Source organism: Delphinapterus leucas, chromosome 17 (assembly GCF_059928025.1).
Source record: "Delphinapterus leucas isolate spDelLeu-1000000601 "Yukka" chromosome 17, BTC_Dleu_Yukka2, whole genome shotgun sequence".
Classification (NCBI taxonomy): Eukaryota; Metazoa; Chordata; class Mammalia; order Artiodactyla; family Monodontidae; genus Delphinapterus; species Delphinapterus leucas.
This window is the reverse complement of record NC_143145.1, coordinates 40,869,749-40,897,227: the sequence shown is the minus strand read 5'-3', so window position 1 is coordinate 40,897,227 and position 27,479 is coordinate 40,869,749. Positions and strand designations below refer to the sequence as shown.

Sequence of the window (27,479 nt, the reverse complement as noted above, 5' to 3'; positions counted from 1 at the left end):
CCAAGAAGGAATTGATTGAGTCAGAGATGAATTAACTTACCAGGAACTTGTAAGGAACATCTACCAGAAGTGTTCCCAAATTTATAATATTAAGAAATTGTTTCCGATATCAGTTGAGGTTTGAGGTATTTAAAATATATTTATTCATATGTACATTCACTTTACATGATTACATTTTAACATCTATCAAAAACTAAAGAGTTTTTAAGAATTTTTCAAAGTCCTGTACTGAGGCCTTGGCCATCTCTTCACAAAATATTTCATCAGGCACAGATACCAATTTGTCCAAAGAGATGTAGTTAGGTTTTCCTGGATCATACTGTGCTCTTCCTAAATAGGCAAGAAACAAATGTCTTTCTTTGACTTTAAACAACCTTGAATTAAATACCTAGAAAAGAAAAAAAAAGTTTTTAAAAAAACACCGTGCACTGAAAGATGAACTATAAAAATGTTTATCTGACTAAGAATTTTAATAAGCTAACAAATATAAAGAATTGAGGGGGCGGAGTCAAGATGGCGCACTGGGAGGATGTGGAATTCGCATCTCCTCACAACGAGGTCGCCTAGCAGGCACCGGTGGGGGACCACGGACACCTAAGGGGACGGGAGGAAAACCCAGCGACCGGGTAGGACGTGGGGCGTGGGGGGAGTGAAGGGGGAGGAGAAGTGGAGGCAGGACGGGACTGGTGCCCCTGAGGGGCGGCTGGGGGAGGGGAAGGGATCCCACGACGGAAGGGGGAAATTGGGGAACCACTGGGAGGGCAGAGGATCAAAACGGAGCATGGCCAGGTTTCCCCTGCCCACTTGGGCCCCCAGAAACCTGCTGAGATCCCGGGCCTGATCCTCTGCCCACCAAGGAGGTCCAGCCGCGCGGGTCCTGAGGGAGTGGGAGGGAGGGAAGGGGGAGCAAAAGTAAAGGCTGGACCTCCGGGACCGGCACCCCTGAGGGGTGGCTGGGGGAGGGGAGGAGTTCCTATACCCAGCGGGACCCACCCACAGTTAGGGGTCCAGCGGCGACGGGGGAGACCCTGGGGTAGATGATGGGGGAGGTGCGTGAAGGAACGTAAGGGAAGAGGCCAGTGCCTTCCTTGTCCACTTAGGCACCGGGAAGCCTGTTGGGCTCCCAGGACTATCCTCTGCCATCAGAGCCTCCCTCTTAAAGCGCAAAGTCCAAGCCCCGCCCCTACACCCCACACAGGGCCCCACCTCTACACTGGGAGACCCCCTCCAATGAGTTGGGCCTAAACCGAACCCACACACCCTCACCCAGGGCCCTTCCTCCTAACTCCAGAAGCCCACACTCCACAGCCCTCCTTCCCACGTGCTGCCTCCCCCTTCTGCACAGGTCCTAAGCAGAGGCCCCGTCCCACACTCAAATGTCACACCCCCACCCGCCTGGGTCCTGCCCCCCAAACCCCACCCATGCCTAAGTTCCACCCCCCACCTAAACTCCACCCCCATAACCAAGGTTTTCTTTTTTTTTTTTTTTTCTTTTATTTTTTCCTCTTTTAGACTGAGGTTCTATTTTAACTTGCTGATTCATTGTTGTTGATTCTTTTATATTTTTATTTTCCTAATAAATCTTTTATTTTTCTAATTTCATTTTATTCTTTATGGTTTATTAGCGATCTCTCCTTTTGGCTTGCTGCCCTCCCCCCTGCCTTTTTTTTTCTTTTTCCTGCTGTGGTTTTATTTTACCTTGTTGCAGTAGTTTCAATTATAGTTTTATTTTTCCTAATATATTTTTTATCTTTCTAATTTTATTTTGTTTTTCTGCGGTACGCGGGCCTCTCACAGCTGTGCCCTCTCCCGTTGCGGCGCACAGGCTCCGGATGCGCAGGCTCAGTGGCCATGGCTCACGGGCCCAGCCGCTTCACAGCATGTGGGATCTTCCCGGACTGGGGCACAAACCCGTGTCCCATGCATCGGCAGGTGGACTCTCAACCACTGCACCACCAGGGAAGCCCTTTATTTTGTTTTTTATTCTTTGATATTGTACTGCTCCTTTTTTTCTTTCATTCTTCCTTTTTTTTTTCTGCACCACGAAGCTTGCGGGATCTTGGTTTCCAGGCCGGAGGTAGGGCCGGAGCTCCTGTGGTGGGAGCTCCAAGTCCAAACCACTGGACTACCAGAGAACCTCAGACCCCAGAGAATATCCATCAGAGTGAGGCGTCCCAGAGGTCCTCATCTCAGTACCAAGACCCAGCTCTATCCAACTGCCTCCAAATGACAGTGCTGGATGTCTCAGGCCAAACAACCAGTAAGAAAGGAATACAGCACCACCCACCAAAAAAATAAAAGAACAAAAAAATATGTTACAGACGAAGGAGCAAGGTAAAAACCTACAAGACCAAATAGATGAAGAAGAAATAGGCAACCTACCTGAAGAAGAATTCAGAGTAATGATAGTAAAGATGATCCCAAACCTTGGAAACAGAAAGGAGAAAACACAAGAAACATTTAACAAGGATCTAGAAGAACTAAAGATCAAACAAGCAGTGATGAACAACACAATTACTGAAATTAAAAATACTCTAGAAGGAGTCAATAACAGAATAACTGAGGCAGAAGAACGGATAAATGAGCAGAAAGATAAAATGGTGGAAATAACTGCCAGGGAGCAGAATAAAGAAAAAAGAATGAAAAGAATTGAGGACAGTCTCAGAGACCTCTGGGACAAGATTAAATGCACCAACATTGGAATTATACAGGTCCCAGAAGAAGAAGAGAAAAAGAAACGGTCTGAGAAAATATTTGAACACATTATAGTCAAAAACTTCTCTAACGTGGGAAAGGAAATAGTCAAGTCCAGGAAGCCCAGAGAGTACCATACCAGATAAACCCAAAGAGAAACATGCTGAGACACATAATAATCAAACTATCAAAAATTAAATAAAAGAAAAAGTATTAAAAGCAGCAAGGGAAAAACAACAAATTTCATACAAGGGAATCACCATAAAGTTAACAGCTGATTTTTCAGCAGAAACTCTGCAGGCCAGAAGGGAGTGACAGGACATATTTAAAGTGATGAAAGGGAAAAACCTACAACCAAGATTACTCTAACCAGCAAGGATCTCATGCATATTTGACAGAGAAATTAAAACCTTTACAGATAAGCAAAAGTTAAGAGAATTCAGCACCACCAAACCAATTTTACAACAAATGCTAAAGGAACTTCTCTAGGCAGGAAACACAAGAGGAGGAAAAGACCTACAAAAACAAACCCAAGACAATTAAGAAAATGGTAATAGGAACATACATACTGATAACTACCTTAAATGTAAATGGATTAAATGCTCCAACCAAAAGACACAGACTGGCTAAATGGATACAAAAACAAGACCCATACATCTGCTGTCTAGAAGAGACCTACGTCAGACCTAGGGACACATACAGACTGAAAATGGGGGGATGGAAAAAGATATTCCATGCAAATGGAAATCAAAAGAAAGCTGGAGGAGCAATTCTCATATCACACAAAATAGACTTTAAAATAAACACTATTACAAGAGACAAAGAAGGACACTACATAACGATCAAGGGATCAATCCAAGAAGAAGATATAACAATTGTAAATATTTATGCACCCAGCACAGGAGCACCTCAATACATAAGGCAAATGCTAACAGCCATAAAAGGGGAAATCGACAGTAACACAAAAATAGTAGGGGACTTTTAACACACCACTTTCACCAATGGACAGATCATCCAAAATGAAAATAAATAAGGAAACACAAGTTTAATGACACATTAAACAAGATGGACTTAATTGATATTTATAGGACATTCCATCCAAAAATGACAGAATACACTTTCTTCTCAAGTGCTTATGGAACATTCTCCAGGATAGATCATATCTTGGGTCACAAATCAAGCCTTGGTAAATTTAAGAAAATTGAAATTGTATCAAGTATCTTTTCCTACCACAACGCTATGAGACTAGCTATCAATTACAGGAAAAAAAATCTGTAAAAAATACAAACACATGGAGGCTAAACAATACACTACTAAATAACCAAGAGATCACTGAAGAAATCAAAGAGGAAATCAAAATATACCTAGATATAAATGACAATGAAAACACGATGACCCAAAACCTATGGGATGTAGCAAAAGCAGTTCTAAGAGGGAAGTTTATAGCAATACAATCCTCCCTCAAGAAACAAGAAAAATCTCAAATAAACAACCTAACCTTACACCTAAAGCAAACAGAGGAAGAAAAGCAAAAAAACCCCCAAAGTTAGCAGAAGGAAAGAAATCATAAAGATCAGATCAGAAATAAATGCAAAAGAAATGAAGGAAACGATAGCAAAGATCAATAAAACTAAAAGCTGGTTCTTTGAGAAGATAAACGAAATTGATAAACCCTTAGCCAGACTCAACCATAAAAAACGGGAGAAGACTAAAGTCAATAGAATTAGAAATGAAAAAGGAGAAGTAACAACTGACACTGCAGAAATACAAAAGATCATGAGGGATTACTACAAACAACAATATGCCAATAACATGGACAACCTGGAAGAAATGGACAAATTCTTAGAAAACCACAACCTTCCAAGATTGAACCAGGAAGAAATAGAAAATATATACAGACCAATCACAAGCACTGAAATTAAGACTGTGATTAAAAATCTTCCAACAAACAAAAGGCCAGGACCAGATGGCTTCACAGTTGAGTTCAATCAAACATTTAGAGAAGAGCTAACGCCTAGCCTTCTCAAACTCTTCCAAAATATAGCAAAGGGAGGAACACTCCCAAACTCATTTTACGAGGCCACCATCACCCTGATACCAAAACCAGACAAAGATGTCACAAAAAAAGAAAACTATAGGCCAATATCTCTGATGAATATAGATGCAAAAATCCTCAACAAAATACTAGCAAACAGAATCCAACAGCACATTAAAAGGATCATACACCATGATCAACTGGGGTTTATCCCAGGAATGCAAGGATTCTTCGATATACGCAAATCAATCAATGCGATACACCATATTAACAAATTGAAGGAGAAAAACCATATGACCATCTCAATAGATGCAGAAAAAGCTTTTGACAAAATTCAACACCCATTTAGGATAAAAACCCTCCAGAAAGTAGGCATAGAGGGAACTTACCTCAATATAATAAAGGCCATATATGAGAAACCCACAGCCAACATCATTCTCAATGGTGAAAACTGAAAACATTTCCTCTAAGATCAGGAACAAGACAAGGCTGTCCACTCTCATCACTATTATTCAACATAGTTTTGGAAGTTTTAGCCACAGCAATCAGAGAAGAAAAACAAAAAAAAGTAATCCAAATCGGAAAAGAAGAAGTTAAGCTGTCACTGTTTGCAGATGATGTGACACTATACATAGAGAATCCTACAGATGCTACCAGAAAACTACTAGAGCTAATCAGTGAATTTGGTAGAGCAGCAGTATACAAAATTAATGCACAGAAATCTCTTGCACTCCTATACACTAATGATGAAAAATCTGAAAGAGAAATTAAGGAAACACTCCCATTTACCACTGCAACAAAAAGAATAAAATACCTAGGAAGAAACCTACCTAAGGAGACAAAAGACCTGTATGCAGAAAACTGTAAGACACTGATGAAAGAAATTAAAAATGATACAAACGGATGGAGAGAATCAACATCTTGTTCTTTGACTGGAAGAATCAACATTGTGAAGATGACTATACTACCCAAAGCAATCTACAGATTCAATGCAATCCCTATCAAACTACCAATGGCATTTTTCACAGAACTGGAACAAAAAATTGCACAATTTGTATGGAAACAGAAAAGACCCCAAACAGCCAAAACAATCTTGACAAAGAAAAACGGAGCTGGAGGAATCAGGCTCCCTGACTTCAGACTATACTACAAAGCTACAGCAATCAAGACAGTATGGTACTGGCACAAAAAAACAGAAATATAGATCAACAGAAAACAGGACAGAAAGCTCAGAGATAAACCCAAACACATATGGTCATTTTATCTTTAATAAAGGTGGCAAGACTATACAGTGGAGAAAAGACAGCCTCTTCAATAAGTGGTGCTGGGAAAACTGGACAGCTACATGTAAAAGAATGAAATTAGAACACTCCCTAAAAGTATACACAAAAATAAACTCAAAATGGATTAAAGACCTAAATGTAAGGCCGGACACTATCCAACTCTTAGAGGAAAACATAGGCAGAACACTCTATGACATAAATCACAGCAAGATCCGTTTTGATCCACCTCCTAGAGAAACGGAAATAAAAACAAAAATAAACAAATGGGACCTAATGAAACTTAAAAGCTTTTGCACAGCAAAGGAAACCATAAACAACATGAAAAGACAACACTCAGAATGGGAGAAAATATTTGCAAATGAAGCAACTGACAAAGCATTAATCTCTTAAGTATATAAGCAGATCATGCAGCTGAATATCAAAAAACAAACAACCCAATCCACATATGGGCAGAAGACCTAAATAGACATTTCTCCAAAGAAGATATACAGATTGCCAACAAACACATGAAAAGATACTCAACATCACTAATCATTAGAGAAATGCAAATCAAAACTACAATGAGGTATCACCTCACACCGTTCAGAATGGCCATCATCAAAAAATCCACAAGCAATAAATGCTGGAGGGTGTGGAGAAAAGGGAACCCTCTTGCACTGTTGGTGGGAATGTAAACTGATACAGCCACTATGGAGAACATTATGGAGGTTCCTTAAAAAACTAAAAATAAAACTACCATATGACCCAGCAATCCACTACTGGGCATATACCCTGAGAAAACCGTAATTCAGAAAGAGTCATGTACCACAGCGTTCACTGCAGCTCTATTTACAACAGCCAGGACATGGAAGCAACCTAAGTGTCCATCGACAGATGAATGGATAAAGAGGATGTGGCACATATATACAATGGAATATTACTCAGCCATAAAAAGAAATGAAACTGAGTTATTTGTAGTGAGGTGGATGGACCTAGAATCTGTCCTACAAAGTGAAGTAAGTCAGAAAGAGAAAGACAAATACTGTATGCTAACACATATATATGGAATCGAAGAAAAAAAAATGTCATGAAGAACCTAGGGGCAAGATGGGAATAAAGACACAGACCTACTAGAGAATGGACTTGAGGATATGGGGAGGGGGAAGGGTCAGCTGTGACAAAGTGACAGAGTGGCATGGACATATATACACTACCAAACGTAAAACAGATAGCTAGTGGGAAGCAGCCGCATATCACAGGGAGATCAGCTCGGTGCTTTGTGAGCACCTAGAGGGCTGGGATAGGGAGGGTGGGAGGGAGGGAGACGCGAGAGGGAAGAGATATGGGGACATATGTATATGTATAACTGATTCACTTTGTTATAAAGCAGAAACTAAGACACCATTGTAAAGCAATTATACTCCAGTAAAGATGTTAAAAAGAAAAAAATAAACCAAAAATTATTATAAATGCTAGAGGGTTTAAATCCTTTGCCTTCTGCTAAGAAATGATGATTTAAAAGGGACTCAAAACTAACAAGCAGAACAATTGTAAAATAATAAAGGGCTACCTTGTAGGCAAAGACCAGACGAATCCAGGGAGACGAGAGGAGCTGTTAAAAAAGCAAATCCTCAGGCCCCAGCCCAAAGCTACCAAATCAGACACTTTGAGAGTGGGACCCACAAGTCCTCCAAGGGATTCTGATGCCTGCCAAGTTGGAGAACCAAAGTCAGAGATCAAAGTTTATGGCATCAAAAACTGTGTAAGATTTCATAATCTGTGAAGCTTCCCTATTTTCCTTTCTTTCTTTCTTCCTTTCTTTCTTTCTTAATTCCCGTCGCTCCCTCTGACTAGTACCAAAATGCAATGAAGCTGGACTTCATGCGTTCAAAGGGACCCGCCTTGGGATTAAACTCTTGAGGAATACAGTGAATACAGCACTTTAAAAGGGAGTCAGAAGCAGGCTAAGCCCCTAAAGCCAGCTGCAAGGAAGAAGGGAGAATTGCGAGATCTGGCCAGACTTGAAATAGAGCCCTAAGCTGAAGAGACATCTGTGAGGCTCCCTGGCAAGGCCCAATGAACCCACGTTCAGTATTAGGTCTCAGGTCCCTCTCTTCACTGTATATCAAGATACACTGGGGACACTCCACATGGCACATAACCTCCAGGAGTCTTTCTTTGTATTCGAGTGGAGACAAAATAAATAACAGATCACTTGGAAAGGACATTATGAAAAACAATTGTTGAAAACTAAAGTAATTTGAGAACAGTGACCAAAGAAATATAGCGTGCTAACTCAAGGTGGGATTGGCTTGCTTTTGGAACAAAACATCTTTTACTCCCTCTGCAGAAACAAATTATGTGCTGCTCTGCCTTCACTTTGGTAACTAAATTCCCATTACCGCATTATTACTGGTCAAAAGACGTAAGAAGCTTTTAGATGTATTTCTTTAGAAGTAGGACGCTTCCAGTGACTCTCGGCTTACAAAATTATCATACAACATACGGACAAGGCCACAAATGATTCTGAAGCTCCCAAACTACATTTCCTAAATATAGTAACACTTTGAAGCACTTATACAGCTATGACCAGATATTTCTTTCCCAGTGGTTCAAAGTGACTTTAGTATCACAGATTTTATGTGATCTTTCAAGTCCAAAAGTCATGGCTCAGATTGAGTTTCTCTCTCTTTTGTTGTTGTTGTTGACCACCAGGGGCCACTTTGCAATGTCAGAAAAGTTTCATCCTATCAATGATCCGTTAAGTTCTCAAGGATTAAAACAAACAAAAAACACCAAAAAAACCCTAACTTAAGAATTACTGATCGCCTCCTGTCCTAACATAGACTCCAGCTCTGCCTTCACAGAAACCCACAGGGTAAGAGGAGAAACAAGGTTTCAGGGGATCCTGAATATAACCTCTTTCCTGAACTAGTGGTTTCCTCATGTTCATTACCCTCACTGCTTTTGTTATCCTTTGCCTACCATGGTCACTGCTTTGAAACGACTAACCATAGTTTTAAAGTTATAATTGTTTCCCAATTTTTAATTAATCATAAAATTATGTACCAACCAGAACTGTTACCTGCATGAGAAAACTGTTTCACAGCACTAAGTTTTTAAAGCTCCAGCCAAAACTTTTAAGTCTACATCCATTCCCTCACTGTCAGTTAATGTATTTTTCCATTAATGAGGTTTTTTGTTGCTGTTTTCGTTCTTTTCTTTTTGGCTGTGCCACACAGCTGGTGGGATCTTAGTTCCCGGACCAGGGATCGAACCCAGGCCCCCAGCAGTGAAATCACTGAGTCCTAACCACTGGATTGCCAGGGAATTCCCAATGAGGTTTTTTTTTTGTTTTTTTTTAAAAGCAATCCTACCCAGACCCCTAAGAATCTGAGAATCCTCCCAATATGGAAGCCACAGGTCTATAAACAGGCTTCCCAGAAGCTAGGATTTGGGGAGCCTAAAATCTGTGTTTTTAAACAACTGATTTTGATGCATCTAGTCAAGTTTATAGTTTTCTCTACTTGGAAAGTTTCTGTCCACTGTTAAACCCAGTTCATTCAACTGACAACTCAAATGTCACTTCTTAGAGTGTGGGTTCTTTGGTAAGAGCGTGGGTTTTCAAACTGACTGCCACAGTTCTAATCCTGGCTCTGGCCCCTGGACAAGTTACTGAATCTTTTTATGCTTAATTTCTTCATTTGGAAAATAGGGACAATAACAGTACCTACCTCATGTGGTTGTTGTGAAGATTAAATGAATTAATATAAGTAAAGCAGTAAAGACAGAGCTGGCATACAGTAAATGAACAATCAATAACTTATTATTTCTATGATTTTCCTACCTCTCCTAAATTAAATCAATAGCTGTATACAATATCTGTTAAGACTCTAACATTATGTAAAGCAATTACATTTTAAAAACTTGTCTTCCACACTAGATTATGAGTTCCACAAGAATACAGACCATGACTCATTGATTTTTCTATCCTCAAATCATATTCTCTTATCATGCTCTACTGTCACTGAATTATCTATCAACCCAGTGGAAAACTAATTGTCATTGCTTTTTAGTTGAAGATTACTTACTTTACAATGTTTCTATAAGCCAAATTTTCACCACTGCAGGCTTCTAACACTTTTTATAATGAATACACATGCATTTGATGAAATAGAAAAATGCTCTATTAAGGGCCCATTCAGAGAGAAGTATGATAGGTAAATAAACACTACTATTTGTGAGGGAACTGCACCAAATGCAGTCTAGTTCTGACAGTTATATTAAAGTCATAGTTCTTTGCCCACCTTTACATCAAGAACACATTTGGCAAGTGGAGTAGAGGAATCACTTTAATGAAATTCAATCTTTCATTTATCCAATGAATACTCACTGAGTGTCTATTCACATGCCAAACAGGAAAGAAGGATGACTTTTATGAGATTCAATCAATCATGTGTTCAACAAATATCTATCCAGTGCCTACTAATTGGCCCATTATAGTTCCAGGCTCTGGGAATTCAGCAGTGTATAAATCAGACACGATCTGCTTTCAAAAAGTTAACATTCTTGTGAACAAGCAGATAATGTCATTCACCAAGTAAAGAACAGGAAAAAGCCTAATTAGCTTAGAAAATATAATTATGGCTTTCGCATGATAGCTAACTGGAAGCGTTTTATGCTTTGGTAGGAGATCATTATAACATGGCTTGTTAACTGATGGATTTAGATAGACTGAATGGAAAAGTACATTTAGAATTGAAAGGACCTTTAAGGGAAGTGATCTATTTCAAATTTAAAGGGAGAAAAGCACAAGAGAGTATGTTAGATTCCAACAGGCAGAACGAGGACTAGGTTACAAACCACAGGGAAATAGATTCGTCACTCATTTCTCCGCTGGAGATGTACGTGAATGCCCTAGAAGATGTAAACTTTTCACAAGTGATCCATCTACTGCATTTGCTAGGTGTGGTCTTGCTAAAAAGATGCGCAAAAAGAAATGTGACCTTAATACCACTCTCAGAACTCTACTGCATTTGGTCTGATTCCTTCACAAACAGCAAGGGGTTTTCACAAGCGGACTGTGCACATGGAGAGCAGCTCCAGATGAAGGGCGATGACAGCTCTTACAGAACAGCGAGCTATGCGCTCCTCACCTGCGGGAACTTGACAATGATGTGGTGCGGAATGCACATCACGTTGTGCACGTAGTCGAAAGTCTCGGTAACTTTCCTTTTACTTGCGGTTAACATCTTTGGGATTTTGGTGATCATATGTTGAATTTCATTATGTTTAAAACCTAGTTCAAGCCGGTAAACCTAAGAGAAAGACAGAAATAGTTATTTTGGTAATATGCCAGGGGACACATTGATTCTTTCAAAATTTAAAATAAGGACATTAAAATCTGGAGATGGGGCTTCCCTGGTGGCGCAGTGGTTGAGAGTCCGCCTGCCGATGCAGGGGACACGGGTTCGTGCCCCGGTCCAGGAAGATCCCACATGCCGCGGAGCAGCTGGGCCTGTGAGCCATGGCCGCTGAGCCTGCGCGTCTGGAGCCTGTGCTCCGCAGCGGGAGAGGCCACAACAGTGAGAGGCCCGCGTACCACAGAAAAGAAAAGAAAAAAAAAAAAAAATCTGGAGATGGCTATTCCAATGATCTTACGGGTTCATAGTTTCCTGCTTCTGGGGTAACCTGAATTTTAAACCCCTCTCCTGAGGATGAGCTAATCACAGCCTGATGACCACCATGAAGATCACCAAAAGGAGCTAGCGTAATTACGAAATAAGAGTAACGGTGCTCACAGGAGGCCTGCGCAGGTTACCCGTATGGGCCCCACACCACACAGACCAACAGCAAGATTCTCAAAGTGCTTTCTGAGCCTCTGCTCCCAAGCGCACTCCTATGCATGTCCTCTGGAAGAACTACATGTCAAAATTCTAAACAGAGATGATAAAAAAAACACTCCAATGTAGGTTAGGTCCTCTGTGTGCATTCATAGTATCCCATGCTCCCTGACCAATCCGTTGCTCTCATCGCTCTGCGGGAGATTCCCCCCACTGGACCGTAAGCTCCACAATGGCAGCGACTATCTCCCCAGCACAGCGCATGGGCAGGCACTCAATAAAAATTTCTTCAACGGCCGAGTATGAAACACTTTAGGCACCTCAGAAAATAGGCTTAATATAATAATTTCAAATACTCCGACAGCTTTGTATACTAACAAGTCAGCTGCTCCTGGTTCTATCCTATTCCCTTGGAGGGAGCACAGTAAGGAGTGTCTGGCATGTTCTCTGATAGATCTAGAGCTGGTAATTGGCACAGGTTCTAGGAGAGCAATATGCTGGCTACTGCTCTCTTCAAAGAAGCCTTCTGGCTCCACCCTCCACAGCTCGTCTCCCGCCTAGGTGACGAAGACACAGACCCTCACCCTGGGCAAAGGAAGCAGCTTCCAGGTCCCATCCAGATACCTAACCTGCTCCGCTAGGATTACGGGTATCAATGTCTGCAAGGAGACTAACTCATGTAACACCTGGTTGACATGTGAAAAAATTATAAACTAAGGTAAACTGCTTGCTAGATATTTATTATATCATTTCCTCTATCTTTTTAGAAATAACTTCTTTTACAATCTAGTTTTCTTTAAGATGATGGGAGCAAATCTCTCCTCTTCAGAGGACTTAACCACTTAAAGAAGCTGATTTCCCAAAAACGAACAGTCATCCTACCTTCATGTTTTCCTTCACAGGCTCCAGACTTCCAGTTAGTAGCCTTGGGAGACGAATTACCAGATCTCTAGTCTACAGTTGTAAAACAATCTATTATTAATATGTACGCATATTCAACTAGGTTTGAAAAAAACAAGGCATTACTAGGAGTACAAAACTAAAATTTAAAATATGACCCAGTAGAGAAATGCTAAGGAACCCAAAAATACATAAACTTAATATTGTTTGAGGAAAAAAACCAGTGCTCAGAATAAAACTTAAGAAACTAACTTGATGGAATTATTACAAAATGATATAGCTATATGATTAACCTAGCAAGGTAATTCATTCTTGTACAGAAAATATCAGGCATTTATAGAATTCATACAGGCCAAGTATCTGTTAGAAACATGAGATTTAACAGTTACTAAATGTAGCTGACATGGAAACATACAAATTCTCTCCTTCTCTTTACCTTCTTCACACTAAGTTCAAGTTCTTTCTGAAAAAATCCCAATCTGTTATCCAGTCTTTCCACTGAAAAACTCAGCAAAAATGGTGCATTTCTGACCATCTGTGCAATATCCACTTTACTGAAATTTTTTGACAGTAGATAAGCCACCCTAGAGAAACAAACAAAATACATGCACATATGATAAATATTTACTAGTGTCATATTCCCACACCAAAAAAAAGTTTAAGTAAAAACATTCTATAATGGCCCCAAATATGGTTAAAACAAAGCATCCATCCAACTCTAGAATGGTTTCCATTTATAACTGGAAACAGAAAATATTTCTGAAATCCGCTAACAGACAGATTCCCTTTTCAGTTAATCTGACTTATTTTATTAGTTGGTAGAAAAAAATGAAATAGCTTCTATTTAAGTTTTTTGTTTTTTTGGGTTTTTTTTGATAAGAATAGAAAACACACAAATTAAGAAAAGATGGGATTCAGAACTCTTTTTACAAAGAAAGACCATCAAGCATGGCTAAGACTGAAAAGAGGAAATTTTTTTTTTGGCTGCGCTGTGCAGCTTGCACGATCTTAGTTCCCCGAGCAGGGATCAAACCCAGGCCCCCAGCAGTGGAAGTGTGGAGTCCTAACAACTGGACTGCCAGGGAATTCCTGGAATTTTTTATTTTAGTACATTTACTGAGAATGTATTTTCTTTTTTTTTTCTCTTTTTTTTTTTTTTTGCGGTACGCGGGCCTCTCACTGCTGTGGCCTCTCCCATTGCGGAGCACAGGCTCCGGATGCGCAGGCTCAGCGGCCATGGCTCACGGGCCCAGCCGCTCCGCGGCATGTGGGATCCTCCCGCACCAGGGCACGAACCCGTGTCCCCTGCATCGGCAGGCGGACTCTCAACCACTACGCCACCAGGGAAGCCCCGAGAATGTATTTTCATAAATAATTTTTACTGCGGTCCTTCAATATCTATTTTGTTAACAACTGAGAAGTTTCCTGCTAAATTTCTGGGAAACAAAGTAAGGTAGCAAAATACAGGAAGTTTGACTATAAAATTACTGATTTTTTTAAATCTATAAACATAGTAAAAGGCAGTTTAATTAAATGCCTGAAATATCCCTGGACATTATCTTGTTTAATTCTCATCAGAAAAACAAAAACAAAAAAACAAAACAACCCCCTGTGGGCCAGGTAAATTTTCCACATTGCATTTGAAAAAACACACTCAGAGGAGTTAAATAACTTGTGTTAGACCACCAGCTAATTAATGACAGAGCTGAAACTTGAACTCAGGGATGCCTACTTCTAATGACTACGATACTTTTATACCATATATTGGAACTTATTATATTTTATACTCAGTGACTATTACCCCTTTAAACCAGTCCCTTAGAGGCAATGAGAGAAAAAAAACTGATAAATTTAACTACATACAAAATTTAAATGCAAGGCAAAAAAGAAATCATCAACCAAGTCAGACAAGTGACAGTCTGGGAAAATATTTACAACATGTCACAGAGAAGGAACTAATTTTGTTAATATATAAAAAAATGCTTACCAAAAAAAGAAAAAGGCCCAATTAAGAATAGCAAAGGGGGCTTCCCTGGTGGCGCAGTGGTTGAGAGTCCGCCTGCCGATGCAGGGGACACGGGTTCGTGCCCCGGTCCGGGAAGATCCCACATACCGCAGAGCGGCTGGGCCCGTGAGCCATGGCCACTGAGCCTGCGCGTCCGGAGCCTGTGCTCCGCAACGGGAGAGGCCACAACAATGAGAGGCCTGCGTACCGCAAAAAAAAAAAAAGAATAGCAAAGGACACTTCTAATTTATAGAAAAGGAAATGTAAACAGAAGTTCGACATAGGAAAAGATCCTCAAAAAAAGGAAAAGATCCTCCAAACATCTGATGCTCCAAACATCATTTCCAAAACAGTGAGGTAATGTTTTCATCTATGAAATGAACTGAAATCATAAAGTTTGATGACACTGTATTAGTGTGGAAAACAGGGAAACTGGCACTTCTGTACACTGTTGGTGGGAGTGTAAGCTGGAAAACCTGTATGAAGGGCAATTTGTCAATATCTATTAAAATTATAAATGCATATATCCTTTGACCTAGAACTTCTACGTCTAGAAATGTACCCTACAGATATACACCAATATGTGACATGATGTATATATAAGAGGAGTCACTGCAGCTTCTTTGTGATAGTAAAGCCAGAAACAACCACCATGTTTACCAAAAGGGAACTAGACACATCCACAGTATAAACTATAAAAGGGTTAAAATAGGCAGAGCCAATAAAAACTATCTCCAACATAGAGTTAAGGTAAGAATGTGAGGTGCAGAATGGTATGCATAAATGCTACATACTGTATGTACATGTGTTCTTGTGTATGTGTATACATAGATACACATACATGCTTGTATATGATAGAACATTCTTACCTAGTTGAACAAAAAACTTGATAATAGTAGCTGCCTCCATAGATGGGTCTTGCAAGGCTGATGAGGGATAGGAATATGTAGGTTGGGAAGGAGAATTACCATTTTTTTCCTTTGTTTTGGACACAGGAAAGATCAATATCTGATAAAAATATTATTGAAACTGTTATCTACTGTGATAACTTTTCCAATAAAAAATTAAGATATAAGGCCCAGCTGAAAGAAAATTTCTAATAACTTAAATGCAGATTATTTATTTGAAAATTCTTAAAAAGAATCAACCAACTTTTTAATACATTTCAAATTCTCTTCATTGAAAAGAAAACAAGTATATGCGATCAGTGCTATTATAGAAATTCTAGAAAATAAGACTGCTGTACATACCAGAGCCAGAAGGTAAGTTCAAAAAAGATTATCATACCTTTGCCTCTTCCAGGAGAAGCTTACTTTTCACTGTATACCCTTTTGAGCACATGTGGTAAATTACCTATTAAAAACTTCCAAGTAACTTTTTAAAATACTCCAGTTTACTTTGGCAGTCAGCCAGGTTTAGGAAACATTAGACTATACTATTACATGAGAGTATTCTTTAATTGTTAGGAGCATGTGTGATCTTGAGCAAATTAACTTAAGCTGCTTTTAAGCTTATGTTTCCTTCATAGATTTAAAAGTAGGGAGACAGTACAGTGTAGTAGCCAGGACTCTGGAGTTAGACTAAGTGGATTTGAATCCCACTGCCACTTACACTAGCTGGGTAATCTTGGGCAAATTATTTAACCTCTCTGTGCCTCTCCTGTAAAATGGGGATATTAATAATAATGGTGCAGTAGGCAGCCCCTGAAACAGTTCCCAATGATCTCCACCTCCTGGTATGTACTCTTTCTTGAACTAAATCTTGAGCAAAAGGGCAAGTTGGTTTTGAAATGGGGAGAGAATGAGCGTTCCAGACAGTCAGGAGGAGCAGAGCTAGACATGTCAGACTGAGCCTCCTAGAATCATTCTTTCCCTCCCCTGTATTGTAATAGCCTGTCTATATTACACCAGACTGTAAGTCACATGAAGGGAGAGAGTGTGTCTATCTAAGTGCCTTGCATATATAATAAGGGTTCAAACTATTCAATATAAGAAATGTAGTTTTTTTTTTGTTCTGTTTTTTCCTAGTTCAGAGACTAGACTCTGATAGTTCAAGGAACTGCAAAGCTCTCTGAAACCTGTATGAGAATAGTCTAGGGGGAGAAGATTAGAGGCAGATTAGTTAGGAGACAGTTGCGGTATTCTTCACGTGAAATGATGGGGACCTGAGGTAAAGTATTCAAAGTGAAGATTAAGAGAAATGCATTGACTGATTTGAGAGCAATAAAAATAGAACCAACAGGCCTTGGTAGTTTATTAGATGTGGATGATAAGAGAAGAGAAGCCAAAGTTAACACCAGTATTTCTGATCTGGGCAGCGGGGTGAACAGTGTTCTCATTCAGGCAATCTGGGAAGACCTAATTTACGTGAGAGGTGGGGGTGATGATAAATCCAAGATGTGAACTTATGAGACACAGACTCTGTCTCACTCTCTGGTGTGCCCAATGCCCAGCAGGATTCTTACCTCACAGATCAATACTATCTCTTTGAATGTTGAATGAAGTACAAAGATGTTTATAAAAGTGCTATTTAAAGAAGAAAAAAAGGAAAAACCAAAATAGACAGAAATGATTAAGCAAATTATACAATATTTGCCAAAACAAGGTCAAATGTCTACCATCAAAAATTGTCCAGAAAGAACAACAGAAAAGATCAGCCTTTCATAATTTTAAGTGTACTATCAGATAATTTAGCCATTGTTAATGGATTTTTAAAAAAACTTATCCCAGTTTCCAAAGGATTGACTTAGCATTAAGTTGAAATCATAAAAATAATGATGGGTAGTTGAACAAAAGAAATGATTTAGATACTTAATTTTGATCAAGAAGGTCCATAACAAAAAAATAACATTCACATTCATTAATTACCTCAGTAGATTCTTGTGCTGCTGAGACTTAAAAAAATAACTTACACATATATTTCTTCATAGCCACTTCTAGGATTATGTGAAAATCATTCTAAAAGCCCTACCTGGTCTTAAGATTTTCAAGGTCTTCAGAGAAAATAGCATAGTTTTTCGTCAGGAATGTTCCCAGTTGGTTATCCTCTATGCCCAAATCTTTAAGAAACAGGAGTATTTGCTTAATGTCTTTTTCAAAATCCAGTCGCAGAAGGAGGTTGGCTGCATCTGGATGTTTTTCTATCTTGGATAAATCCACTCCTGTAATAAATTACGAACACCATTTGAAGATAACTGCTTGGCTGAGTCATTAAACTTTATGTACAGAAACACAAGAAATTACTGATGGAGATCAACAACCCATCCCAAGGAGACCTGAGACAGGCCAATAGAAACTTCTAAATATTTTTAAACTAATTTGGTTGCAGAAATAAAAATAAATTTTTAAAAAATGTAGTACTTATTTCAAAGCCATGTATAAAGGAAAACAGTGCATTTGGGGCTAAATTTCCACCCAAAACAAATTCACTACGTCATATTGACCTAGGATCATCATTTTCACCGATGGTTTCTTGAATATTGTTTGCAGGATGCTTATGAGCCCCTAATGATCTCCACAGTAACTGCTTAACTGGTAATTTCTGCAGGGTAACAAACCCTATGAATTGTTACTTTCTTTGAAGTTTATCATTTCTTTAATTATAAGCATTATTTTAAAAATTTGTTTCTGATCCCCTCCACAGAAGGAATCAAAGTTACCCTGTGTCTTACTCATTGTATTCTCCAGGGCTTTATTAGCATAAAGACAAGTAGCTTGAAGGAGCTCAAGACATGTCTGCAGGAAGCAGATGAACATACACAGCCCTCAAGTACAAAATGAAGCAGAAAGTATACCACCTTCAACCTTCACATATCCTTAGAATCTTAGGTAATCTAAGTAAATGAGACAAGGGACAGGAGAGATTAAGAAGGGGGAGAAAGCAAGTTGTTATTTTACTTTGGTTATGGATATAATTCGATGTTCACGTTAATTAGGCAGGGAATCAAAGTAACCCTTGATTCAAAATTCTCATTAACACTAAGCATTTTATTCTCTCGCTTTTTTCCTTTTACCTGATTTTTAAAAATTAAACATGAATAGGAAAGGCCTATTCCTTATCTTTAAAATAAACATTTGAAAATAATGTAAAACTTTAGTTTAGACTTAAGTTTTATATTGCTAAAAATATTTCTTCAGGTTAAAATGTAACTCTCAAACCGATTTCTAGATGCAACTTTACAGTCTTAAATATAAAAACAATGAAATAAAAGCACTGTTTTTTAATGGTGTCTACAACCAGAAAAATAAATTATAATTCCATGTATTATTAGATCCAAATATAATTCCAAACCCAAATTTCTTGATATTAAAACAGGTATTGATATAAGATCATGAACAGAAAAACAGATTACACACACACACATACACACAGAATGAAGACACAGAATGAAGACCAAAAACAGATCCAGGATGAACTACAAATCTAGTATACAATAAGGACATTTCAAATCAATGAGGGAAAAGATGGACTATTCATTAAAATATAATGGGACCTCTAGCTATATATTTGAAAAATAATAATTCCTTCTATGTCTGATACAAAAATTAATTTCAGATAGATGAAGAATCTACATATGTACTACCACTCTAAAGCTACTAGAAGAAAACACAGAATTGTAAAAATAATATTAAGTATGACTACACAAGCCATTGTATGGCTTTCTGTAATACATGTATTTGCATAGAAAAAGGTGGGGTAATGTATGTATTTGGGTAGAAAATTTGTACTCAACAAACTGGTGACAGTGGTTACCTTTGGAAAGTGGAACTAGAAATGTAGAGATGGGAAGAGTTCTTTCTCCTGTAACAGTCTGCACTTTTAACAACTAGATGTAATTCTTTTATAATTTAAAAATAATACTAATAGAAAAATAAATTAAATTATTCGATGGATGGATAAATAAGATAGAAACTAGTTCCAAAACTCTGTGATAAATGTGGGAAGGGATGCTTTGAAAATAACATAAAGGGTTCGGACTCCAAACTTAACTCAATATTACAGATGGCATGTGCTGAAGTGCCTCACTCAGCATGAGCCGTCACACCCTGACTGTGCTGAAATCGAATTCCTGAAAAGCTGCTTCTTAACAGCAACAAGAGAGCAGAATCTCACCAGGAGAGCACACTGCTGTCAGCACAAATACTTGGGCTTACTCACGATTTCATTAACTTGAAAAAATAGTCACTGAATGCCTCTCATGGGACCAGGCACTTATGCGGATATAAAAAATGAATAATACATGATTCTAACTTCTAGGTGACCACAGCCTAAGTTGGCTTTACCCCATCAGTTCAGTAACTATAATTACCACTGTATTCAGTTATGGTTACACATACTTAGCGCATCAATCAGGGACTGGCAGGCAACAGTAGTTGTCCTAGAAAGTTCAAATGAAAAACACTTTAATGAAGGGACTCTGTACAGTGGTGTGAGCAGAGTCAAGGGAACAAACAAGGGCATCCCTAGCGCTAAAGGGACAGGGAGGAAAGAGTGTTATGAGAACCGAGAGGGAGCCGGAAGCTATAAAGAAAGGGCTGCTCAGTAGGAGCTGTTGCCATGGAACAAGGCAGTTCCATGACCCAAGGCTGGGAGCGAAAAGGGAAAACAACTCCCACCTGCCCTCCCTCTTCTCCTACAAGTGCCCCCCACTGCTGAAGCTGCCCAGAAGCCAGCTGGCAAAGGAGGCCGAGTGCAGAGGTTAGCCTCCTGGGATAAAGAACAAGCAGAGAAAGGGAGAAAACAGATCTGAGAAGCAGAGAAGAACCAGGACACTTGAGTCCTCAAAAATACTGTTTAACAATGCAATCATGGCTCCTCTAGGGTACTGTTATTTAAGTTACTGCCAAGACGTGCTGTTGAAGTATCAGCATACAGATGAAGGAGTGGCTGAAACATATTTCAAAGCTCTCGGTATACTGTGAATTATTTAAATGTAGGGACCACGTGGGTCTTACGTTTATCTGGCATTACCCGTAGCACCTCTTACAGGGCTGGGAAAGCCCTGAGCTTTCATGCCTGCAGCAGATGTCATCTTTCTCTCTCCTTCGAACCCACAGAACACTTTATGTGTATCTCTGTGTGGAATTTATCACTTCACCTTGCATTTTTGGATTTGTTATTCTTTTTTTTTTTTTTTTTTTTTTTTTTTTTGTGGTACGCGGGCCTCTCACTGCCGTGGCCTCTCCCGTTGCGGAGCACAGGCTCCGGACGCGCAGGCTCAGCGGCCATGGCTCACGGGCCCAGCTGCTCCGCGGCATGTGGGATCTTCCCGGACCAGGGCACGCACCCGTGTCCCCTGCATCGGCAGGCGGACTCTCAACCACTGCACCACCAGGGAAGCCCCTGTTATTCTTATGTATGTGTATTTAGATGCTCCTGAAGACCTGAAGCTTCTTGAGAACAAAGGCCATTCCCTATACATTTGAGTAACTTGCACAGGGACAGATGAGTAAACAATTATAATAGTGTTATTATTGCCAGGACTGAGGTAAGCAGGGGGTGATGCAAAGAGCCCAGAGGAGGGTCACTCTATCTGGAGGGTCAGAGAAGACATTTGGGAAGTTACTTGAACCTGAGTTAAGTTCTCCAGTTGTCAGACCTGGCCAACAAAAAGGAGGGAAGTGGCAAGCAAGTGAAGCTGAAAGGCTAAGCAAGGGCCAGACCAGGAAGAGCTTAGAAGGATTTCACGTAGGTCACTGACACAGGCAGACTCGCATTTTAGAAAGAGCACTAATGTTAGAGAGATTACCAGGGCAGTACTGCTGAAAGGAAGACTATCAAGCCAGGAAGCTCCTAACTTTTCACTGAAAACTAAGGCAGTGACTAAGCAATGAGAGAAGCAGTGGATCTGAGATAATCCCTTGCCCATCCTGTTCCTCTCAGTCCCCCAAAGGAGGTTTCTCATCTGGGAAAATCAAATAAGAGAAGTGCCAGGTCCAGAAATAATGGGAAAAGCAGAAAGTAGCAATAAGGTGCTAGACTGAAAATATTGATAAGAGGACGAACCTAAGTTTGTAGGCAGATCTCTTGGCTGCCTTCAACCATCCAGATCTAGGAGCATCCTACCAGTCGACAAGCTAAGATAGTTATGGAGCAGGCCTAGAGAGAAACCGTCCACATCAGGAGGATAGCGGGCTCCAGAAGGAAGGTCAGGGTAGTAGGGAAATGGAAGTAATATATCATCTGATAGGGGTGACTGTAGGAAAAACTGTCCTGAGAGGCCATTGGAAGTTGTAGGAAAATTTAAAGAAAACTAACCAAATGAAAAACAAAGCAATTGTTAACTCCAAGAAAATGAAAGGTTGAAAAGGAAGGAAAACAATCATGGCACACTTCCTAGACAGCAGTCGAGCAATATTTAGAATTATAATGAAATCAGTGACTAATGATTAACCTCAACATTGTTAATACAGCCTATTGGGAGAATTGAAGAGAATGAAAGGGAAAAGTATGTGTACATGTAAGAGATTAACTGATGTCTAAAACTGATGAACCAAGCAACAGCACCATAAGCAATTACACACACATTTAGAGGTTAAACACAAACAGAAAGAGCTAGGAAAGTAGACACTCTAGGGAACGGGCTGCGAAGTCAGGAAGGATGAAGCTGGGAGTGCGGTTTTTCACTAGAAGCCTTTTCCCACTATTTGACTTCTATGCATGTGTATGTACTTTGATAAAGATTAAAAAGCTAATTTTAAAAGTAAGGCAATAGGGCTTCCCTGGTGGCGCAGTGGTTGAGAGTCCGCCTGCCGATGCAGGGAACACGGGCTCATGCCCCGGTCCGGGAAGATCCCACATGCCACGGAGCGGCTGGGCCCGTGAGCCATGGCTGCTGAGACTGCGCGTCCGGAGCCTGTGCTCCGCAACGGGAGAGGCCACAACAGTGAGAGGCCCGTGTACCACAAAAAAAAAAAAAAAAGTAAGGCAATAAAATAAGTGTTGGTTACTCAGACTTACCTAGAAGCACTAACTTCTTCAGAGTCTCAGAATGATCCACATAGTCTCGAAGTGTGAATGAAGATGGGGGCAGTGCAGGGTCCGCAATAATCTGAACAGCCTCCTCCTCGGAAATTGGCTGCAATGGAGACAATGGAGGCAAATCGTCCAGTCCTTTGCAGCCAGGATATGGAAAAGGAGAAGTGAGTTAGCTCTCCAATCTGTACACTTGAAGCTCTTTCTACAAAGACAGCCTCTTGCCTAGTTTGCTTCTTTTTGAATCTTGGCATCACTTCTGAATTAAACATCTCAAAATTCCATATATTTTCTACCTTCTAAGAGGTAAGGTTAAGACTCTAATTTAGAGATATCAACTACTATTCCTCGAAGATAAGAAATCTGTTGGTGAAATCCTGTACAAAATTCCTTTCCTTCACTTGTAATCAACAGGTATGAATGCTAAAGACCAACTGACCTTCAAGTACATTTTGAGAAAGAGATCGAGTTTACCATAGCTTGTTAAGTTGGCCAAAAGTACAACATACCAGCCTGAATTGTATGGGCTCAAGTCATCACATCCTGAAGTGTCTTCACTTTGATCCAACCCCTTCTCCTCCAAGTTATTCTCAAATATGTCTGTAAGAGGACTTCTATGATTCTGTTTCTATCACCTACAATCCTTTGCCAAGGACATGACCTCTCTAGTACAGCCTTGAGTCTGAGGTTTGGTTTGTCTTAAGTCAAACCCTTAAGTATAGAAGATGCTGGTAACTGTAACCTACCTTAGGCTAAGGAATCAGGGCCGTGACTTTTTATTCTATTTTTGGTCTCTAATCACTACCCTTTCTCATTTCTCATAGCCAGCCTCCCCTCCCTGCCCTTACCCCCCAGCTTGCTTGCTTTCGTCTTCTACTTAACCTAATATTATCTCATTTACGGTGAAATATTCCTTGCATAGAAATGTGCCTAGAACGAGAAGCACAGGAGGGAGAAGACTGACTAAAAAAAACGACATGAGGGCGCTTTTTAGGGTGTGCTATTTGTTGTTCTTTTTGTTCTATATTTTGTTTGTGGTGGCTATTACACAACTAAAAGCATTATGTCAAAATTCATAAGACCGTATACCCAAAAAGGAGGACTGTTACTTGGGTAAAATTATACCCTAACTAGGTATATAGAATAGGGTAAATTAAATCCTAATAAACCTAATTACCACCAGAAAAAAATTTATTTAAAGAATCTAAATAACGAACTTAGAAAGTGTTATTCATATAGCTATAAAACATTCTTATACATATTAATCTCTAAACTTTTTCCTTAGTCAGTAAAATAGAGGCATAATAGAAGCAAATGAATAGAAGCGGCATTGTTCTTTTTCTCTCCTGGCACAAAGTATGACTTGAAATGGGCCAACAAAATGTAAACAAGTAGTCGTTCAATCTACCGAAGTGGGGCAAAGGGGAATTTTCTGAAACTTGAAAATTACCTTCTAGAGACAGTTCAGAATCAAAGCTGGGTATCTTTTGTGACGGCTCATTCACAGAAGGAAGCAGAGTGTTTGGGGCGCACTTAATCTCTTGAGTACTTGAGTTGGTAAACTGGGAACCATTCCACACAGAGGAAGTCCGATAAGTCTTAAACCCCGACCGGAGAAAGCAATCGTCAGAGGACAGCTGAGGCTGAGCAAAAAAGCCAGGCAACAATGTTTTTCCTGCTCTGGGAAAACATTTTCTGAGTTGCATAGCAGTAAGGAAGCTACTCAACTTAATTGAGTTGAGCCATCTGGGTATCTGTTGGGCTAGCAGGGCCATTTTTCTTAAAGTAGCCTACAAAAGAAATACATAACTATCAAAAAAGAGAAACGTACTTTACTTAAATGTTTAAAACAGTATTCAAACAACAAAAAGATAAACTGGAAATTATTTTTTTCTAATTAAAAGGAGTTTAATAAATTTAGATCCCTAAAGCAGTCAGACGTTTTTAAGCTCAGGAAAAGCCCAAAACAAGGCAGTTTCAGTTACAAACCAAAAGACAGGAACTTCTGAACTGGAAAAATAAAGATATACTTTGCAATTTAAAAACAAAAAGCAAAATCAGTGGCGTAAGAAAAACAATTAAAACAGAAATCTGTAAATGTTCAAATTACAGCTGAACCTGTTAATATTTAAAGAAAACAGGTGATGCAATTAAGTGCTCTTGAAATTTGGTTTGAAGGACATTTAAGAAGATTGCTGATCAAAATAACACTGAGGGCTTCCCTGGTGGCGCAGTGGTTGAGAGTCCGCCTGCCGATGCAGGGGACACGGGTTCTTGCACCGGTCTGGGAAGATCCCACGTGCCGCGGAGTGGCTGGGCCCGTGAGCCATGGCCACTGAGCCAGCGCGTCCGGAGCCTGTGCTCCGCAACGGGAGAGGCCCCAACAGTGAGAGGCCCAATAAAACAAAATAACACTGAATTATTCAGATGCATTTTATGTATGTACATTAATCACAAAATAAAAACAGGAAGAATTCTACTTAGTCTTAAATGAATCATAAAATATTATCATTGCTATCTAGAAGGTTGTTTCTTGCTTCATTCTCAGGCTTGAGCACTATTATTACACAGATAAAGCTGTTCCTCAAAAGACAATTGAACAAAACCAGTTTTGCCAAATTCTGTTTGTAGGAAAAAAGAAAAAGCCTTTTAAAAAAAGGGATCAAAACTAATAAGCAAAATGAACAGACAGAAATAATAAGCAACCAGCAATGAATATACGTGTATTTTGACCGAAAAAGCAGCTGTTTTTAAAAGAGACTTTTATCAGGAAAGGACTTTTATATTTAGCCAGCTTAATTAAAGGGTAAATTTGGTGCATATTATTTTATATTAAGTAAGACAATCCATATAAAATACAGCATAGACTCCAGCATATGCAAAATGCCCAACAAATGTTAGCCATCATCAATATTATTATTGATTACACAACCAAACATAAATGAATTCTGAATTAACTGTTGCATACAACTTTTTGATTTCTCTCTATACTGAAATTCAGCTTGTTTTATGCTCTGAATTAGGCCAGATAAATGCTTGAGGGTCTAACCTCCTCTTAGAGATTTGTGGTTTAGGGAAGTCTCCTGAAAGGAATTTATAGAAGTGAAATGTCTCACTGCCATTCTGAAATGATCTTAGAAAGGAAAAAAGTATTTACAGTAAATAGCCTTGTGGGATAGGTGACTTTTGTTAAACTTTGGTGGGAAATGAGTCTCCAGATCTGCCGTGTTTCCCTTCAATCCTACAATATTCATTCTCTGCACAGCAATGTCATAAGGGCATTGAGCTGGAAGCCAGAAGACCTGTTACGCTGCGTTAAGACTAAGTTTCTCACCGTGATCCAGCACAATGACTGGCCCGTGATGGGGGGTTCAATAACCATTCTTTAAATGACAACTTTTAAAAAAGGTTACGGGTACAGTAAGGTGATTCTTAAGCTCCAAAGTGTTCTGACTTCTCAGTTTGTCTGAGCAATGTCCTACTTTAAAGCAAACTCCTGAAATCCCAAACCCACTCTGAAGCCTCTAGAGTAAGGCTCAAATTAAAACTCCTCTCACATTAGAACGATTTGCTTTTGAATTCTATCCATATTCATTAAAAGATCTTTATGCAAACAACTCATGTTTATCCTTCTGTTTTTATTTACAAGCACACTATCTTCACTACATCATCATTTCATTGTTGTGTACACCTCTTAACAGTTGATTAACTGTTCGTTCACGAGAGCAGGGCTGGGTCTCATCTCTGGATCCACCCTCCCAGTGACTATTCCCTCTAGCCCAGAGCCTTGCACTGCTCCAATGTTTTAAGGATGGAAATGAATCAGTTGCAACTACGGTTAGCTCATGTGCTTACACAGTATTTAAACCCGGTAAAGCATCTGCGCATGTGTATAAAAGCCCTACCCCGTGATCAGCTCTCTAACACGACCCTTTTCATCAGGAAGGTTAAAGTGAAAGAAAAAAAACCTGTAATAATTCTGAAGTCCATTAAAATACGTCATATACTAGTTCTCAACTGCGTGCCTTAGTATCTCGTTAGGAATAGGAATTGGCACTTAAATATTCTTTGGCGAGGGTTCAAGATTTCGACCTGTGTAAGGCTAATAAATGAAATCAGGAGATGAAAGGTGGGTGGGAGGATGGCTTCGTAATAAGGGGCCTCTCATCTACTGATTGACGCCCTCCCTAGACCATTTTAGTTCCCCAACCGAACTTCCGGAGGAAGGCGGTTGACATGCTGGCCTTCCTTCCGCGTCCTCCGCAAAGCGCGCGAATAAACATGATTGCGTTTTCGTTTCATCTGCCAAAAAAACAAAACGAAATTATTCACCCTTAATTGAAGACCTAAAGGCCAAGAGGTCCCCGGACGCGGCCTACAGCAGGATAGGGCCGGACCCAAACCCCAGCAGGGCGCACGCCCCTCGCGCTCCGGCGGCTTCCGCTTTACCTGTGGCGAGGCCTATGCCTCGTGGTCTTTCTCGCAGGGACCACCAGACTGGCCGGGCCGCGCGAACCGCCCCTCAGCACAGATACCCCACTTGTCTGCCCGCCCGCCGGTTGCTCCTAGCTCCCTAGCCCACGTGGGCTGAGGCCGGAGTGGGCCAGGCCATCTGCGAGGCTGCGCGGGGGGAGAGCGGGCGGCCTGCGGGGGACAGAGCCGGCCAAGGGCCACAGTTTCCCTTCTCCTGCGCGTCGCCTCCCTCCAGACACTTCCACTTAGAATCTAAAGCCACCGCGAGTCCTAGAGATGCCCGTCCCCCAACG

The 27,479-nt window shown here is 40.1% G+C and overlaps 1 protein-coding gene across 5 annotated transcripts; it reads right to left on the bottom strand.

Moving 5' to 3' along the window:
- Positions 1-113: 113 nt before the first annotated feature.
- MTERF3 (mitochondrial transcription termination factor 3) lies at positions 114-27,425 on the bottom strand. Of its 5 annotated transcripts, none has more exons than XM_089898881.1 (9): positions 27,046-27,425; positions 24,164-24,503; positions 22,699-22,851; positions 17,710-17,899; positions 13,171-13,318; positions 12,717-12,788; positions 11,148-11,309; positions 2,383-2,426; positions 114-388 (listed from the first exon to the last, which is right to left on the bottom strand). In XM_089898881.1, exons 2-9 carry the CDS (start codon positions 24,486-24,488, stop codon positions 331-333), a joined length of 1,152 nt encoding a protein of 383 aa, XP_089755007.1. In that variant the 5' UTR covers positions 24,489-24,503; positions 27,046-27,425; the 3' UTR covers positions 114-330. The 5 variants fall into 5 exon arrangements, with proteins under 5 accessions (XP_089755007.1, XP_022440463.1, XP_089755005.1 ...); XM_022584755.3 differs by lacking the exon at positions 2,383-2,426 and adding an exon at positions 26,924-27,015 and having other exon boundaries at positions 27,163-27,416; XM_089898879.1 differs by lacking the exon at positions 2,383-2,426 and having other exon boundaries at positions 24,164-27,015; positions 27,163-27,416.
- Between the last annotated feature and the right edge of the window lie 54 nt (positions 27,426-27,479).

Coding starts and splice junctions, on each gene's coding strand:
- MTERF3 (XM_089898879.1), bottom strand. CDS start 24,488: ATGGCCCTGCTAGCCCAACAGATACCCAGATGGCTCAACTCAATTAAG. Junction 17,900..22,698: donor GAAGAAGTTAGTGCTTCTAG/GTAAGTCTGAGT, acceptor AATTTATTACAG/GAGTGGATTTATCCAAGATA. Junction 12,789..13,170: donor TTGAACTTAGTGTGAAGAAG/GTAAAGAGAAGG, acceptor TTACAACTGTAG/ACTAGAGATCTGGTAATTCG.